The sequence below is a fragment of the Trichosurus vulpecula genome, chromosome 8 (assembly GCF_011100635.1).
Source record: "Trichosurus vulpecula isolate mTriVul1 chromosome 8, mTriVul1.pri, whole genome shotgun sequence".
In the NCBI taxonomy this organism is placed as follows: Eukaryota; Metazoa; Chordata; class Mammalia; order Diprotodontia; family Phalangeridae; genus Trichosurus; species Trichosurus vulpecula.
This window is the reverse complement of record NC_050580.1, coordinates 162,771,392-162,791,383: the sequence shown is the minus strand read 5'-3', so window position 1 is coordinate 162,791,383 and position 19,992 is coordinate 162,771,392. Positions and strand designations below refer to the sequence as shown.

General features: G+C 36.4%; 1 protein-coding gene across 1 annotated transcript in view; it reads left to right on the top strand.

Annotated features, from left to right (window-relative positions):
* Window positions 1-19,992, top strand: part of TEX9 (testis expressed 9) — a 53,844-nt gene that overhangs the window by 21,101 nt on the left and 12,751 nt on the right. The window contains exons 7-9 of the mRNA XM_036736855.1: window positions 6,386-6,564; window positions 8,660-8,742; window positions 9,237-9,410. Of these exons, the coding sequence (XP_036592750.1) occupies window positions 6,386-6,564; window positions 8,660-8,742; window positions 9,237-9,410 (436 nt within the window). The remainder of the gene's footprint in view (window positions 1-6,385; window positions 6,565-8,659; window positions 8,743-9,236; window positions 9,411-19,992) is intronic.

Below are 19,992 nucleotides of genomic sequence, written 5' to 3'. Positions count from 1 at the left end.
TCAGAGTTCATCAGTTCTCTCTGGAGGTGGATAGCATTTTTCATCATGAGTTCTTTGGAATTGTTATGGATCATTGTATGGATCGGAGTAGCCAAATCTTTCACAGTTGATCATTGTTACAAATATTGCTGTTCCTATGTACAGTGTTCCCCTCATTCTGATTACTTTACTTCATATAAGTTCATATAAGTCTTCTCAGCTTTTTCTGAAACCTTCCCCTTTGTCATTTCTTATAGCACAATACTGTTCCATCACATTCATATACCATAACTTGTTCAGCCATTCTCCAATTGATGGGCATCCCTTCAGTTTCCATTTTTGCCACCAAAAAAAAGAGCTGCTATAAATATTTTTGTACATATGGGACCTTTATTTTTCCTTTGATTTCTTTGGGGTATCTTATTAGTAGCGATATAGTGGCATTGCTGTGTCAAAGTGTATGTACAGTTTTATAGTCCTTTGGGCATAGTTCTAAATTGTTCTCCAGAATGGTTGGACCAGTTCACAACTCCACCAACAGTGCATTAGTGTCCCAGTTTTTCCACATCCTCTTTAGCATTTGTCATTTTCTATTATATCATGTTAGCTAATCTGATGAATGTGAAGTGATATCTTAGAGTTGTTTTAATTTGTACTTCTCTAATTATTAGTGATTCAGAGCATTTTTCCATATGACATTCATATCTTTGATTTCTTCTGAAAACTGCTTGCTAAAAGTATCCATTTTATCTCCTGTAATCCTCTCTGTCTCTGTTTTGCTCATGAATTCTTCCTGCAGGGTGTGACACATAGGGCCCGGAGGGAGAGTCAGCATACTCTTTGCTTTCCACTATCACTTTTAAAGTCTTCTTTGAAACCATTATTCATCTAAACCATCTACTTCCTTGTCATCTAATTATATTATTCTGTCAAGATCTTTACTGCTGTCATCTCCAATTTTCCATGTTACTCTCCCTCTTTCCTTGATTACTGCCAGACCTGGTTCATAGTCTTCTTCTACCACAACCTCTACTGTAATCTATTTTTTTGGAGGGGGGAAGGCAGGGCAATTGGAGTTAAGTGACGTGCCCAAGGTCACATAGCTAGCAAGTGTGTCAAGTGTCTGAGGCTGAATTTGAACTCAGGTCCTCCTGACTCTAGGGTCGGTGCTCTACTCACTGCGCCACCCAGCTGCCCCAACACCGTAATCTTCTTTTTTAAATAAAAATTGGTATCCTTTGTTTTCATATAACCTTTACATCCAAAGATATCCCTTCTCCTTCCCCTACCCAGTGAACCATTATTTGTAACATAGATTTAAAAAGAAGGGAAGGAGGTGTATCTTCTTATCTCTTTTCTGCAAAGAAGAAAAGGAAGGTGCATTTTCTCATCTCTTGTCCAGCACCAAGCTTAATCATTATAATTATATAGTTGGCTTCCTTTTTTGTTCTTTCCATTTGTATAGATATGATCATTGTTTTTAGTGCTTTCCTGATTTATGCTACATCAGCCACATGTCTTCTCGCGACCCTAAATTCTTCATATTTATTGTGCAATAATATTCTATTACACTTGGGTACCACAATTTATTTAGCTATTCTACAATTTATGGGTAGCTACTTTGTTTTTACAATTATTTGCTAACACAAAAAGGTGCTGTTATGTGTATTTTGATGTATGTGGGACTCTGTTTGCTACATTTGACCTTAGGGTCTTTCTTTGACATCTTTAATGGCTTAATTATTCATGTTGAGAATGCTTCTGACACTTTGGCGTCCCATTCATCAGCCTCTACTCCCATTACCTATACCTTTATTCTTCAGGTGGTCCTCATACCTTAGAACTTATCATCTCCCCAAACTCTTCCCCCTCCAAGACCTTCAAATCTGAAACTCCCTCTGTGATCATCATCTCCTATCTTTCCATCTCACCTGCTCTCTCGTTTCTTCTGAATCTGCCCTTTGTCCTCATTGACACCTCTAGTCATTCCTGTTCCTCTATGTTCTCCTAATTCATCACTCCTTTTCTTGCCTCCCTTTCCTCATAGTCTTGATATTATAGCTAGCCGGTTCAATAAGGCATTGTCTTCCACACTTGAATTACTTGTTCCTTTGTTCTTCTGCCGTTTTCTCCTTATTCTCCTGCTCCACCCATCCACCTTCTTTGTTTCTGTTCCCAAGCTGACACATCCTGCTGGAGGAAGCTATAAACTGTATATTGGATGGATCTCCCTCAACTGGACCCTCCTCACTGTATAGTTATCCTTTTATTCATTTCATTAATTACTGATCAAACTTCTCAGAGTGTCTCATCCACACTTTTTCTTCTCTCCCCAAGCCTCACTTCCTGTTCTCGGATGATCATCCCTTCTACTTTACTGAGAAGAGGTCAGCTGTCATGAGTTCCCTTATGTCCCATCCCTCTTTACCCTAACTCTCCTCCAGTGTCTAAGAGGATGAAAAGGCCTTCCTCTTTGTGAGGCTAACCCATCTTATTCCCTTGATCTAATCCCCTCTAGGAACTTTTCCCATTGAGCATTTCCTTTCTCTCTCTCTCTCTCTCTCTCTCTCTCTCTCTCTCTCTCTCTCTCTCTCTCTCTTTCTCTTTCATTTCGATTCTCTCCTTCTTTACTGGCTCCTTCCCTGATTTCTATAAGCATGCTTCTATCTTGTTTATTCTAAAGCTAACACTTTTTTTGATTCTTTCATCCCCTTAAATCATCATATTATAGATCTCATTATTGCATTTGTAGAAGGCATATTCTACACATCTTGCCCGACCTCTTAATCTTCTAACCACTCTTTAAATACTTGCAGTCTCACTTATGACTATTCAGTATACAGAAACTGTTCTGTATGATCACTAATGATTATGTCCACATACAAAGTAGAATAGAAAAAGAGGATAACATAAAACTATGACTCTCTCTTATATATATATATAGCTTGCTTTTTAAAAAGCGTATAATAGAGCATATGACTTTCAAAGCTGCTTTTCTTGTCTATGTTTCCTTTTGAATTTCCTTTGTTTCTGTGCATTTTTAGAACAATTTAGTTACCCTCTTTTTCTTTCTTTTCTTCATTTTTTTGAGCAACATTATTGCTACCTCCCACTCTCCCCCAAATGAAGAAAAGACAGAAGCATAGTTAAATATCCATGACTTTTTAAATTGCTAAATCCAAAGATGCTTTTTCAATCTTTTCCTGGCCTTTCTACAACATTGGATGCTATTGACCTTCTCCTCCTGTGTAATGTTTTTCCTTAGTTTCCATTACAATGTTCTTTCCTAGTTCTGTTCTTACCTCTGATCATTTATTCTTGGTCTTCTTCACTGTTTCTTCTTGCTGCAGTCTTAAGTATAAATATCATCTCCCCCTCCCCCCACCCCGCCAGTTTCTTCTTGACTCATTCTTCCTTCTTTACATTAACACCTCTGGTGATTTCAGCTGCTCAACAAGTTCAAAACCCAACTGATAATTTTCCCTAAGCCAGTCCATCCTTCTAACGTTTAACATTCATCTTGTCCTCTCTACTTATTTTAGATATTAGAAAATTGAGGTCCAGAGAAGTTAATGACTTGGTCATCTAGTAGCAGAACTCAGATCCTCAGACTCCCAAGTCCAAACTTTTGTTGATTCCACCTTAGCCTCATCTTCCCTCTCCCTCAACCCTCACATCCAGTCAGGGGTCAAGGTAGAACTGTCTGCAGATACTAGATCAGCTTTTATCCTCATATCCCCAGGGCTTGACCCAGGATCTTGCTCACAGCTGGCCTTTATGTGTTTGTTGAATTGATCTTGTTTTAAACATTTTTATAAACAAGACTTATCTCAGTAGCCTGTTTCAAAAATCTTCTTGTTCCCAAGAAATTATTAAATTCATATTGCTAACCTGAACTTACTAATTCTTGAAAATCTCTCTTAGTTCTTTTCTGTCTTTTTGGTAGAATATAATCAAAGATATTTTTGGTTTATTTTAGCTAAGTTTTAGAACTGTGGTGGGCAAGGGATGGAGAGAAAAGGGGAAAATCAAGAGAAAGAGGGAAAGAGCTAGACAAAGAGGAGAAAAAGAAGGAAGAGACAAGGAGCTCCAAGTGTTCTGCAGTGAATATCAGAGGTCAACACATTGTTTTGATTGCCCATCTTCTGATCCCTTGGGCAATCTACATGAGAATTAGGATATCTGAAATGCATTGGATTCAGGGTCTTTAGACTTGGATTCTGATTCTGATTCTCTACTGTGTCTGTGATCTTTGGCAGGTCGTATATAACCTTTTTTTAACCTTAGTTTTCTCAGCTATAAAAAAATAATCTCTATTGTACCTTCTTGCTGAACTCCTAAGATCCTCTGATGATTAACTTTTGAAATGTAAATTGTAGTAACAGTTATAATTTGTGAGAACTTTTATGATCTATTTTCTGCTTTATAAAGAAAGGAATTGTTTAAGTAATTTTGGGGGTATGTCTGGCTAAGTTCTTACATATATAGCTTGGGTCCTACCCAATTATTGGCTCCCTTAATGCCTTTTATAAATATCAGTTGTCATTGTTGTTGTTATTAAATATGTCCTAAGTTCTAAGAACACTTGGGATAAACATCTACCCCAAACACAGCTTAAAAGGCCAACCTGTTTCTTTTTTCTTTTTTATAACCAGATTAGAAGATAATTAGTTTAAAGCAAATAATATTTAATTAAGTAGCATAACAAATAAATGTCAAGGACAACTAACCCAGAGTACCAAGAAGTATGCTTTTCCACTGATTTCCACCACTGTTGTGGAGAGCTAACTTCCCTGTGCCTGCTTCCTTGCCAGTAAGACACAGAGAGAGAAAGAAAGAGAGAGAGAGAGAGAGAGAGAGAGAGAGAGAGAGAGAGAGAGAGAGAGAGAGAGTGTGTGTGTGTGTGTGTGTGTGTGTGTTGTGGGTGGGGTGAGGGACGGGAGGATGGCATGGGAGGGGAACCGTTTTCTTTGGCTGCAAACCACAGGGATCCTCGGCAGCTCTTTTCTCTCTGCCTCCCTGCCATCTGCTGGTATCTCAGCTGAGCTGAGCTCACCTCTTCTAGGTCTCCAACACGTGCTGGTTCTCTGTTGAATTTAAGCTTTTAGACATCCATCTCAGGTCCTTGAGCTTATCTTTTTTGGATTCAGACCCAGAGCCAGCCAGCCTGAGGAGCCCTTAGGCTTCTGTATTTTCATTGGGTTTTTTTTTTTCTCGCATCTCAGTTGCCCTTACAGTAATTGTCTGTTTTTTGAGCTAGGATGAAAAAAATGGCTTTCAACTCCCATTCTGCCCATGACCCACACCATGTGGGCATCATGTGAACTTCATCTGGCAAGACTTGAAGAAGCCAGGAAGGGTTGGTGACATTTGTCTGGTTTTCTTGCCAGTTCCTCCCAAGAACAAAAAGAAATAAAACATTCAGTATTTTTCTGTCCTTTATGAACTGAGAAGTTCCTTTTCAATTTCCTTTTTGAATTAAAGGTTTATTTTCTCATAGAATTCTGAGGGCTTTGCATGTATATAAAAATATTTAGGTTTTTAGAATTTACTTTATAATTAAAAAGCATTAATGATTTGTCTGAAAGTCCCCTTGGTATTCAAAACCTGTTATATTGTTTTAGCTAGATTTACTTGGTACCATGGACTGAGCAAGGGCCGTGGAGTCAGGGGAACTGGGTTCAAATGCTACTTGTTTATTTGTGTGACCCTGGGCAAGTAATTTAATCTCTCTTAGCCTCATTTTCCTCAAATGTAAAATGAGAATATTGGATTAGATAGCCAATGAGATCTCTTCTAGTTCTTGAGCCTCGATCCTATCATTATTTTTTGTTCATTGAAAAAGTTCCACTTTTTCTGAGTTTTCAGGTAAAAATTAGTTTTTTAGATTTAATTCTTTAGTTTGAGTTCTAAGTTTATATGATTTTTAATGGGGAAAAAACCTCACAACCCCCCCCCCAACTAGGATTAAATGAATTAAGTACTGTTTGTATCTCTTCAACAATTCTTCAAAAGATCCTTTGACACAGCATTTCACACAAATGGAGTTATTTGGTTCTGTAAAGTATAGTCCAGGCAACCTAAGCTCCTATTGCATTTTTCTAGAGCCAAGTAAGATGAAAAGTCATGGACTAAATTTGGTACATGAATTCAAGGCTCTCTGCTTCTGGTTTAGATGTTTATCCATTTAGAAACAGAGGAATACCCAGCTTACTAAGGACCAGTTCAAGGTCCTGTGATTCATAAAGACCAAAATGACTAGTAAGATATTTTGTTATGATACATAACTTGTGTATGAAAGTATTCCTAGAAATAATCATAGATCATATTGTATATTTTGATTTTGTAGTAGTATTTTAACTGAAATCATGCGGGAAACAGTGACCTTTTATGCTTTATATTTTAGTATAAAATGTAAACGTGCTAATATACAGAATGCCAATGATGTTGCTGTCCCAGAGGACTTCAAAAACTTTTCACTTACAAACACAATTAATAGAATTGAAGGACAATTAGAAGAAGGAGACTTACCTGATGACATAGATGATGATATTTTCCCTGGTCTCAGTGAAGACATTGGAACAGGTAGGATTTTATTAGCTTACTTTTTTAGGGTGCGTATGTATGTACATGTATTCATGTCACAACTATTATGTTGAGTAAATCTTTGAGGAAAATCAATTTTCCTGAATTTTAAAAATGTGCTATAGTTATATACAGTACTTGGCACTTAGTAGGTGCTTAATAAATATTTCTTGATTGATTGATGCTTCTTACAAAGCTGTCAAAGTGAAATAAAATGGTTAAAATACTCATTTAAAGAAACCATTCAAAAAGATTTTTATCCTCTGATTTTTTTTCCTCATAGCATTTGTATTGCCTGTGTGCTTATTCCTTATCTTATATTAAATACCTAAATAGGGACTATTAGCATATTTTTATTGGGTAATATAATGATTTAAATTTCTAAAGTCATCTTTTACTGTTTGTGTACTATCACTGTCTTGTGAACCATTAAGAACTGGTATTAATTAGCTAATTTAGAAATAATATTGATTACTCTGAGAGCTAATCTGCAGTGTTGGCTTAAAATATCTCAAATTAAAATGGCATTATGAGTTCAGGTTTCACTTGTATTCACTTTATTTTTTTAATTAAATTTTTTTCAATTATCAAGCAGTTACATTTTCTTCTTCATACCTCTCCCCAACAGTGGGAAAAGAAAAAGAAAAATCTTGTAACAAATATACATAATCATGAAAAACAAATCCCCATACTGGCCATGTCCAAAAATATGTGTTTCATTCTGCATGTTTAGTCCATCATCTCTCTGCCAGGAAATACTTAGTATTATTGTTATGTCCTCTGGAATCATGGTCAATCATTTCATTGATCAAAGTTCTTTAAATTTTTGAAAAAATCTTTTTATAATGTTGTTGATATAGTATAACTTATTCTTCTGGGCGAGATCATTTCATGCTTCATTATTTATACAGGTTTTCCCATGTTTCTCTGAAACCAGCTTTTTCTTCAGTTCTTATAGCCAATACTATTCCATTATACTCACATACCATAATTTCCTTAGCCATTCATTAATTGATGGACTCTCCCTTGGTTTCCAGTTCTTTGCCACTACAAAAAGAGTTGCTTTAAATATTTTTGTTCATATCAGACTTTTATCTCTTTCTCTGATTCTCTTTGATGTATAGGCCTAGTAGTGGAATCACAGGGTTAAAGGGTATGTACAATTCAGTAACTTTTTGGTCATAGTTCCACATTGCCTTTCAGAAGGACTGCTCCAATTTATAGCTTCACCAACAATGTATCAATGTCCCTGTTTTCCTCTGATATTTGTCACTTTTCTTTTTTGTCAACTTTGCCAACCTGGTGGGTCTGAGGTAAAACCTCAGAGTTACTAATCTTGATTTGCATTTCTCTAATTATTAGTGATTTGGAGCATTTTTTCATATGACTATATCAATAGTTTGATTTTCTTTTTTAGAAAATTACCTGTTCTTTAACCATTTATTATTTGGCAAATGACTCTTCTCTTTGTAATTTTGAATCTGTTCCCTAGATATTTTAGAAGTGAGAGTGTCGTTAAAGAAACCTGCTGCAAATATTTTTCCCCATTTATCTGTTTCTCCTCTAATTTTGGCTACATTTTTTAATGAAAAACATTTTAAAACAATTGTATGTAATCAAAATTGTCCATTTCCTTCTCTGTGACTTTCTTTACCTCTTATTTGGACATGAACTACCTTCTTATCCATAAACCTGAGAGTAATTTCTTTTGTGTTCCTCTAACTTGTTTAGGATGTGACTTTTTGTGTCTAGGTCACCTAACTGTTTGGCATGTAGTGGGAGATATTGGTCTAAACCTAATTTCTGTCAGTCTGCTATCCAGTTTTCCCAGTAGTTTTTGTCAGATAGTGAGTCCTTACCCATATAGCTGAGGTCTTTGGGTTCATCAAACACTACACTTCTAGGTTTGTTTGCTTTGGTATGTTATGTGTCTAAAATATTCACTTCCAAAGGTATGTAACATATAAACCTCAGAGGTTTGCTAAAGATGAAAAAAATTAACGTGAGGAAAGTAGATTGTCAAGTGAGAGAATGGCTATGTGGTAGGAAGCTTCAATGGTTTAAAAGTATTAAATATAATTATTTAAATTCACAGAGGCCCAGATCAGATTTCTAAAGGCAAAACTCCGTGTTATGCAGGAGGAATTGGATAGTCTTGTATATGATTGCAATAAAAAGGTAAATGTTTGTAGACGTAAGAGTATCATCTGTAAGTAAATTGTTATGTCCATGTATGTAAAAATATGCTTTCCCTAAATATTTATCAAGCTTATTTTTATACATTTTCTAGCCCTTAACTAGTAATTAAGTTTTAGGAGTAATATTTGTTGTATAGTATTTCAGATTGCGAAATTTTAAAATTGCATATAAATATTTAATATTACTCAACATATTCCATTCTGAGATTTTTAGTGTCATTTCATAGAAGTGAAGGATTTTTCTAGTCTGGGATCTCAAATTAAAATCTTTTATAGTTATATGCTCATTATTTGACTTGAATAAAATATTGTTTTTTTTAAAGATAAATATTGATAGTTTTGTATTCTCCAGGAAACAGTTATAAACATCCACAATATTACATGAAGTTCTTTAATTTAGATAGTATACTAAATCTGTTTTGAAATTATATATGTTCTTTTCACACAAACTAATATATAGTTATTTAACTATAGGAGGATGAAGTTAGAAATTTAAAAGCCTCTCTTAAAGATATTAATGAAGATCGTGTTAGAATGGAGCGAACAATCAATGTTCAACAGTCTCAGATTGAAAAATATAAAACTCTTTCAGAGGAGGCAAACAAAAAATGTGATGGATTTCAGCAACAGCTCACTGCAGTAGAAAAGGTAATAATTTTGCATTCTTTGCCTTTAGGCAAAGATAGCCCCAAATCATTAAATGTTCATACTTTTATAGACAGTATGTTTTGTCGTATAATTATTTGTTCACTCAATATTTACTTAGGACTCTTCCTCCATAAGGTGGCAGGAGATAGGTAAGAGGTAGAAAGAAGGGTTACTGTTCTAGGGTGATTAATGAGAATGGTAAGTGTTAAAAATTTTTTTTCTTTCAAAACTTTTAATGTTAACGTGAAAGTAGTAAAAAAAATACCAGATGAAGTATATCATAAGTTTAGGGAGTCCAGCAGTTATAAATACTAGCATCTAAAGTTAATAGTAAACATATCCAGATCACATTTTATTAGGCGTCCCATTATATTCTTTATACTAATATTTATTTTCTTTAAATGTCCTAATGTTACATAATTAGTATTTATCTTGTTAGTAAAATAAATAAGACAGCTCATATATCATCAAGACAGCTCAGAAAAGACTTGATGATGCAAAGAATGTTATTGAATCTATTTTTCAGCTCTGGGCATTTTTACCAGCTGTGCTTCATATCTGGGATGTTCCTCTCATCTCTGACTACTGACTTCCTTTAAGTCCCAATTAAAATGCCATCTTCTACAGGAAGCCTTGTCCCAACCCCTCCTAATTCTAGTGCCTTTCCTCTGTTAATTGTTGCCTAATTCTCCTTGCTTGTGCATATTTGTTTGTTTGTTGTTTCCCTCACTCGATTGTAAACTCTTGGAGGGCAGGGACTGTCTTTTGCATCCTCAGCACTTAGCACAGGGCCTGGCACATAGTAGGCTCTTGATAAATGTTTATTGACTGACTGATATTAGAAGAGGCAGCGTGGAATAATGGATGGAATGCTAGATTTAGTCAAGAATATCTGGATTCCTATCTGACCTGACCATGACTAGCTGTGTAACAGTGGGGAAGTCACTTAGCCTTCTGACAGAGACTTTATGTCTGTGTTGGCGGTGAGAGTTCCTATACCACTGAAATCTTGTCCTTCATATGCTGACATTGTGTTATAAATGTACTTTGCTACCAAGTTTTAATTATATCACCACTCTTCTTATGTAGCCTCAAAACCTATTTCTTCCATTCCAATTCCACTAACATAAGTCTATTCCAACTTTTATTATCTCATACCTAAAAGCAGGATAGCCACCTCACTAGTCTTCCTGCCTTCAGTATTTTTTTTCTAGCCATACACCATTCACCACAGCCAGATTAATGTTGTTAAAGACCTACTGCTTCCAAGTTTAAAAGCCGTCAATGGTGTTTTGTTATCTATCAAATAAAATTCTAAATGGCTTGACATTCAAGGCTCACTACAGGAAGGACCTTCTGGCTGCAATCCACCTCACTACTCTCATCTCACATTGGAGAAGCAATATTATGTAGTATAAAGAGCCCTGGATTTGGAGTCAGATCACCTGGGTTCAGATACTGCCTTAGGCAAATCATTTAAACTTTCTGGACCTCCTTTCCCTAAAATGAGGGGGTTGGATTAGATGGGCTGAGGTCCTTCTAGCTCTCCACCTTTTTGCTCCTTTTCCTTTTCCTCTAGCCAAACCAAAGCATTCGCCATTTACAAACACTCATCCTGCCTTCTTTTTTCCATTACCAATGCCTGGAATGCTTCCTTTCCTAAAATTAATGCCACCTCCTCTGTGTAGCTTTCTCTGATTCCCCTTACCCACAAATGATCATTTAGTATCTCTCACACTTAACACAATCTACTTTCTATTATATTTGTGTCCATGTTTTATCTCTTCTGGTAGATTGAAAGTTACCTATGGGCAGGGGCTGCATTTATTTTTGTTCCCCCTTCCCCCCTAAAAGTCCTACTCTGATGCCTCATAATAATGTAAAGGTGATCCTGGGTTCTGAAATTCTTTTGCTGATAGAGTGAAGGCTCTAGCAAGATCTTATCAAATTGGAAAATAAAGTCAGGTAATGGAATGTCTGCCTTTTGGTTAATAACCAGTTTACCTAAGTTTGTATGGAAGGACCTTCCTGGTCCAACATTCTTATTTCACAGACAAGGAAACTGAAGCCCAGGGAATTTAAGTAGGTTGAAGCCCAAAGTCACACAGGTGGTCAGTGTGATCAGAGATCCAATTTTGCATCCAGGGCCTCTGACTCTGGCATTAAGGCTCTTTCTAACACACCATGCTGCCACCTGGGTTTAGGTGAGTTTGTCACTAGATGATAATTTTTTTGGGCCCAGGAATTCATGAGGACTTCTTGTTAAGGTGTAGGGAGAGTAATCATACTGGTAAGATCATGTATGCTTGTGAAGTATTAAAGTTTGTCGACCTCAGTGGGCAGTGCCTAGTTCATATTATAGGCCTTGAAAATGAATTTGAAAGAATGAAAAATATATAAATTCTTTTAGACAGTTTATTTGTTCTCTATGAAATTAGAGTATGAGCCAATATCTTCAAACTGAACTATGTATTTATATTTATAAGGATCTACATATTTATACTCATTGCATTAAAATCTAATTACCCATTTCCCATCTCTAAACATTTCAAAAACTTCAGATAAAAATGCTTTTATCCATTGGTAGAATGAATAAGCATACTTTTAACCAAGCTGTAGTGTCCATTAAGATCTTTTTCAAGGCCTTAGATTCCAGACAATTAAAATGGCAATGTAATTTAAAAATTTTTGATCCATTTACAATTAGTGGAATAAAAATGTAAAGCACTGTACAAACCTTAAAGTACTATATAAATGCTAGCTATTGTTACTTTTTAAAGACAGCTAGATGGTACTGTGGATAGATTGGTGAACCTGGCATCAGGAAGACTTGAGTTCAAATTGCACCCTCTCTTACTAGTTGTGTGATAATGGACAAGCCACTTTACTTCTGTCTTCCTTAATATCCTCATCTATAAAATAGGGAACAGTACCGACCTCCCCAGGATGTTACGAGGATGAAACTAGATATGTATAAGGCATTTTGAAAATCTTAAAGCACTGTGTCAAAGCTACTATTATTATTAGTGAGGCAGCATGACAGTGGATAGGAGAACTAGCCTTGGTCAGAAATAAATGAATTTAAGTCCATCTTCTGAAGCATACTGACCTCAAGTTACTGGGCAAGTCAGTCATTCTCTTGTAACTCAGACTATAACTTGTAGAGCTGCTGCTGATCTTCACTGGTATAGGGAATTTCCTCATTCCTATATCGATGAAATCATAGGTCTGGTACCAAAGAATGTTGGCTGATTAAGCATTTTTTTGTTTGTTGAAGTCCGATCACATCAGGTCTTTAATCAAACAATTCTCTCATCATTCTGCCCTTTTTTATTGGAATGCCTAGCCCAGAAGTATCAAACATGGAGCCTATGGAATATATGCAGTCTGTAATATTCCCAGGTTCAGCCTGAACCAGATTAAAATGTAATTGGAAAATAATTAACAAAATTTTAAAAATATAATGAAATATAGATAATGTTAATATATGATTTCCTAAGTCAATACGTGCCTGCAAGGATCTTTAAGTACAGTTTATTGGCCCCAGTTTTTATTTGTTTGACACTACTGCCCTAGCCCATTGTAGTTTTCAAAACCTCTGGCCATTGATATAATTATTATGTAATCTTTGCATCCCATGTTTACAACCAAATAGCAGGCAATGTAGGTCCAAACCTGAGTGAGAAATAAAATTTACTTCCTTATTTAACATTTCCTCCCCACTTTATCGATCTAAGTATGATACTGAGTTATTGGTGCCTCTTAGAACCTTTGGGGAAGCATATATTTAGATTCCAAACATTAGGGGAAATATGGAACCTCTAAATCAAGTACCCGGGGTACTTTCATAATGCCCATGCTGAAAGCATAACAAATCACACTATTAAATCAGTCTTGCAAAGTTATGTGCACTGTATTGCTGCTCCTCTTTCGGGTTGCTACAAATACCTTGAGGATATGAGATAATTCTCTTTTGTATAAAGAGCACAGGCAAAAAGAGCAGCTCTAAAAGTTTTGGGACTACTGGGACTCATTATATTTATCATTTCAAATCTTCTCTTTTGGGTGTCATGGAAAGAGTTGTAACTTGAGAAGATAAAGCAGGACGTTCACTTTCTACTTCTGATGTAACCTGTTTGCCTATATGGGAAAATCACTTAATCTAAGCCTCAGTTTCCACATCTGTAAGATGGGATAATGATATTTCTAGCATCTACCTAACAGGGCTGTTATGAGGGTCAAATTAAATAATACACGTAAGACAGTTTGCAAAACTTAAAGTGCTGTTTAAATGTTAACAATGATAATTATGAAATCATGGATCTTTGGAAGTAAAGTTTAAGTGAGGGTTATAAAGTCATTAGCAAAATGTCAGAGCAGAGGGAAAAAGCTTATGTATTACTGTAGAAAGGAGCTGAAATGAGACAGAAGGAACTGTGGACTTTATAGCCAGTAGGGAATAGTTGTCTTTTTAGTTTGAGCAGTCAAATAAATTAGGTTTGTGCTTAGTGTAGCTACCACCCACAAAGCTGTGAAGGAGGCTGGTGATAGCAGATGGTATACATACACAGTTTGATTTGTTTGGGACCACATACAGAACAGCATGTGTTTTTTTCTTTTAATTACTCAGAACCAGAAAGATTAGTTTTCAAATAAAACAGTAATACAGCCAGGAGAAAATTTATACTGAAGAATACAAGCCAGCTTTTGATTACCTACCCTTGTAGAATGTAACTCTTCTATTCAACTTCATTAGCTTAGGGCTCACAGTGATAAGGTATAATGGACCTCAGGGGAAGAAAACAGTTAATCAGGAGAGGAATATGGTAAGGGTGGGTGTGGCCCTGAAGGTCCCTGAGTAAAGGAAGTGGTCTTGATTGGTCCAGTATTGACACAGGGAAACCACTTGGAATGCAGTGATAAAAGAAAGTAAATGGCCCTAATTGTAGGCTTCCCCCAAGGCCATGTCTTCCTCCCTTTACTCTTCTCTCTGCACTTTCTTCCTTGGAGATGTTGCTTACTCCCCTGGCTTCACTTACTACTTCTCTGTAGATATGGGAAGTAGCAAAGCGTACTTGTAGATTTGAAGTCAAGAAGACCTGGGTTCAAATCCCACCTCAAACCCTTAACTAGCTTTTATGCTCCTGGGCAAGTCCCTTAACCTCTTTGAACCTCTGTTTCCTTATTTGTAAAATGAATGTATAAATATATATGTGCACGTATATATTTATGATATTTTCCTTATGAGTGTATATAAATATATATTATAAACTTTGAAACACTATATAACACTATATAGAGACTGACATTACCATATTATTATGACTCTCAAATCTCTAATACTTCTGTAAGTTCTAATCCTGCATTTTTAGCTGCCTTTGAGACATTTCCTCTGGATATATCCCACTGATACATTAAAAACATGTTCAACATGACTAATGTGAAAATATGTTTAACATGAATGTGTATGGAGAGCCTATATCACATTGCATGCCGTCTTGGGGAGAGAAGGAGGAGGAGGGAGAGGGGGAGAAAATTTAGAACTCAAAATCTTATGGAAGTGAATGTTGAAAACTAAAAATAAATAAATGTTTAAAAAAAGAAAAAAGAAAAGATATTAGTAGCTCTGTAGTATTGTATATGTGACTTGCCCTTCTATGTGTGTGCACTGTCCACGGATGTCCTTTGACCACATATGTTTTTCATATGTATATTCCTCCATGTGTACCCCCTAACCAATTGTGTCCCTATGTGTGTGCCTCTCTATGTGTTTTTATCTCTATGTGCCCGCTATTTTTCCTGTGTTTATTTTAGGGAGATGATGCCCCATGTTTATGGGTGAATGTTTTGTTGCTACTTTTTACTTCCATGCCATTCCACCAAAAAAAATGTTCAAAACTGAACCCATAATCATCTGTCTTCTTCAAAGTTTCTGTTAATGGCGCTGCCATTCTCACAGTGACCCAAGCTCAAAACCTTAGGCTCATCTTTAATTCTTCCTTCTTTCTTTCCCAGTGTATTCGGTTAGTTGACAGTCTCTATTGATTTCTTCTTTGAAATGTCTCATATCTATCTCCTTCTCCATAGTCACAGTCACCTATTTACATTGCTATCAAAATCAACTTTCTGAAGCATAATTCTGATTATATTATTCCCTTAATCAAAAATCTTCAATGACTATCTGCTACCAAATGAATGAAATACAAAGTCCTTAGCCTGCATTCAAGGTCTTCCACATTTTGCCTCTAATCTACTTTTCTCACAATATTCCTTTTCGTACAATCTTATCTCCCAGCCATCCTGAATTGTTTGCTGTTCTCCAGTGTCGTCCTTCCTTCTCCAGCCTCTTGGCCAGGGTTGGGAAACCTGGAGCCAGGAGGCCACATGTGGCCCTCTAGGCCCTTGGACTGAATCCATTTGTTCTGTGAAGTTTGAATTCAAAGGGCCACATGTGGCCTCGAGGCCCCAGGTTCCTCACCTGTACTCTAGGCATTTGTACATGTCATTTCTGGATCCCAGCATCTCCATTTATTGAAATGCTTCATTCATTCTACCCTTTCCCCCACCTGGAAGTGATCCCTTTCTCATCAGGTATCTCATACAACTACTACTACTACTACTCGTCTTCTCTCTCTGTCTCTGTCTATGTCTCTCTCTCTCTCTCTCTCTCTCTCTCAGTAGTATTGTTATTCTTTTCCCTATTTTTTCCATTTCAGTATAGCTCAGACAATTTTGATGCATTTGCTACAGTATAAGGAAATTTGGAGGTACAATCATATAGACATTGGAGGAATATAATAAGTAGAATGTCCAGATCTCAGTCTCCAAATAGCATAGGATCTCTTTATGCAATTCTCTCTCCTGGTGACCATACCGGCTCCCATGGGTTCAGTTATCTTTACAAATGACTCGCAGATCTATATATATATAATTCTAGTTTCTCTGCTGAGTGCTAACTCCTCATCACCAGCTGCTTATTGTGCATTGCAAACGAGATATCCTGTAGGCATCTAAAAGTCAACATTTCTGAAACAGAACTCATTAACTGTCCTTTAAGATCAAATCCTCTTCTGAATGTCCCTCTTTCTGTCTGGGGTACCACCATCCTCTCAGTTACCCAGATGTGAAACCTCAGTAATCACTCTTGCCTCCTCACTCTCCTATTCAACATATCTACTCATTTGCCAAGTCCTTTCAGTTTTTCCTTTGCAACCTCACTAATATCTGTCCCCTTCTCTCTGCACTCACACAGTCACCACCATAGTTCAGAGCCTCATCACCTCGCATAAATGGACCATTTCAACAGTCTCCTAACTGGTCTCTCTGTCTTTACCATCTTCATTCTCCGATCCATTCTCCATACAGCTGCCAAAGTGACATTTGTATGATATGAGTTTGACCATGTCACTCCCCTGCTAACTAAACTCCTTTGGCTCACTGTCACACATACAGACCTCTCTAGTTGACATTTAAATTACTTCACAGCCATGCTCCAGCGTACCTTTCCAGGTCCAGTCAGATTGGCTTTCTTGTGGTTCCTCAAACCTTACATTCCATCTCCTACCTTCCCTCCTCAATACAAGCTGTCCCACAGGCTGGAAATTCATTCCCTTTCCTCTTCTGCTTCTTGGAATTCCTGACTTCTCAAAGCTCGGCTCAAGCTACTCCTCTTACACGAGGCCTTTCCTGGTCCTCTGGCTGTCAGTGCTTCCCCACTGAAATAACCCTGTCCTTAATATACATGCACATATGTACATATGTATATGTGAATGCATATACACATATATTGTATCTACTTACATATGTATGTAGGTTGTTTGTATGAAATAGAATGTAAGCTCTTTGAGGACAAGTACTTTAACATTTTTGTATCCTCAGAACATAGCGAGTTTACTGGCACATAGTAAATGTTTATTCATTGATTGAAAATTTTGGATGTCTCTTAATAGGATGAATTTTTGTGATATATTATTATAATGGCATATTATTGTGCTACAAAAAATGATAAGCAGAATTATTTCAGAAAAACTTGGAAAGACTTACATGAACTGATGCAAAGTGAAGGGAGCAGAACCAGGAGAACATTGTACATAGTAACAGTAATATTGTACAATGATCAACTGTGAATGACTTAGCTATTCTCAGCAAGACAATTCCAAAGGACTCGTGATGAAAAATTCTATCTGCCTCCAGAGAAAGAACTGATGGTATCTGAATACAAACCAAAGCATACTCAAAGCATACTATTTTTTCCCTTTCTCTCTCCCTCCTTCACTTCTTTCCTCCCTTATTTCCTTTCTTGTTCCTTCCTTCCTTCCTTCTTTCTTGTTTTCTTCCACAAAATGACAAATATGGGAATATTTTACTTCATTACACATATATAACTCATATCAGATTGCTTACTGCCTCAGGGAGGGGGGAGGAAAGGGAGAAAGGAATAGAATTTGGAACTGAAAACTTTAAAAAAAACGCAATGAATTTTAAAATTTGCTTTTATGTGTAATTGGAGCAAAATAAAATATTATTTAAAAAACAGGAGATATATTTAAAGGGATAAAAATCAACTTCACAAGTATAGTCCCGGCTAAGCATAGTTAGATAAGTTTGTTTGGTAAACATCTGGGGGTTCTGTAAGGTCAGTATGAATCTGCAGCCAAAAAAGCTAATGTGATCTTGGACAGCATTAAGAGAGGCATAATTTTGAGGAACAAGCTGGTGATACAGTCCCATTATACTCTGCATTGGGGAGACCACTTCTGGAGTATTGTGTTTAGTTCTGGGTGCCATATTTTAAGGAGGACATTAAGTTGGAGAGCACCTAAAGTACAGCATCCAAGATGGTGAAGGGCCCTGAGCCCACTGTATATGACAGTTAGTTGAAGGACCTGGGAATGTTTATCTTGAAGAAAAGAAGGCTCAAGGGGAACATGTTATTTGAAGGGCTGACATGTGGAAGAAGATTAGGCCTATTCCAAGCCTAGAAGACATAACTTATGAAGAAAAGGTCGAAGTTGCAAAAAGGCAAATGTAGTCTTGATGCCTACAGTTAGAGCTATCCAAAAGTGGAATGGACTGACTCGGGAGGTCCATCATCTTTGAAGGCCTTCAGCAGAGACTAAATGACCACTTTTGGGGTATGTTATTATAGATCACCATTGAGGTTCCTTCCAAATCTAAAAATTTGTGATTATATGATTTTTTACACCTATTATGATTTGGTCCAAGCCTCTCAATTTGCAGATGAGAAAACTGAAGCCAAACACTTGAAGTACCTGAAGATTTGAACTCAGGTCCTCTGCGTTCATGTCAAATGCTCTTTTTGTTACCCTGTACTTTATAATAACCATTCTAATTTTGAGTGTTCTAAGGTCCAGAGAATTACTGGAAAAACACTTTGGTTCTGTGACCCCTCTGTAACATCCAGAAGAACAATATGCATGACTTTGGGTAATATAAATGAAAAGATAATTAAGGAAAGCTATATACTCCAGGTAATTGAGAAACCAGTAATGTCTCTATAGAAAAGATATTAAAAATCTTTCCTTCCTCTCAGCAGGAAGGTGGGAAAACACATAGGCAGAAAGTTGCATTCAGGGTCATGCTTTGTCATTTTATCAATTGTATTTTATTTTTCTTTATTACAAGGAGAAGGTTCAATTCTGAGAGCACCTCACTGGTATTTATCTGAATTACTTTAACCTCTACAACTCCTACCAGTAACAAAGAGGTGTCATTCTTTTTTTACAGTAGAATAAAACTTTATTTTTTTCTCTGTTCATCCTAGATTGACATTGCCAAGAGTCACAGATCAGCATATCATACAGTTATGTACTAACTACTTACAATTTACAGTATTTTTTTCATGGAAAATATAAGTATAAAAGCAAAGTAAACAAATGGGATACTGCCATTTGGATTCATCAGAAGCAAAAGCTTAAAGAACTAGTCTTTAGCAAAAAAATTAACAAACCAAATCTGAATAATATAGTCAAATTCCTCTAATTCATCAGGATCTATCAAAAAATCTATCAAACCTATCAAACTCCACCCTAAAATGTATTACATAAGTCATTTAAACCAAAACAGAACCGTCCCCAAAAAAACAAAATCACTCTAAAATAAATAGAGGCAAACCGTCAAGAGGTATCATTCTAACCTTTTTGTTCTTTCTCTGTGTCCTTTATTCCCTGACTAAAGTCCAGGAGAATGAGACCCATCTAGGTGCATGCCATATTAGCACTTTTTGAGGGCCATAATAGCTTGAGTGGAAATATTTATTGACACCAATACTAAGCAGTCAATTATGAATTCCAAGTTCAGACACAATGTTTGGGAAATTGCCGTATAGGTTGGTGTTTTCCATTTAGAATTGGGATTTCCCCACTGTGTTAATGGAGAAAGCACTCTATTTCCTGGGATCTTTACAAACAACACACTTCACACAATGCCTCTTGCCTCTGTGGTTTTCTGGGGACGTTTTGTGTGTGTTTTATTCTGAAATTTTGGTTTGTGTCTAATTTGTAGTTTTAATAGCTTCCTCAAAGGACTAAAAAACAGCTGCTTTTAGAAGGCACAGATGACA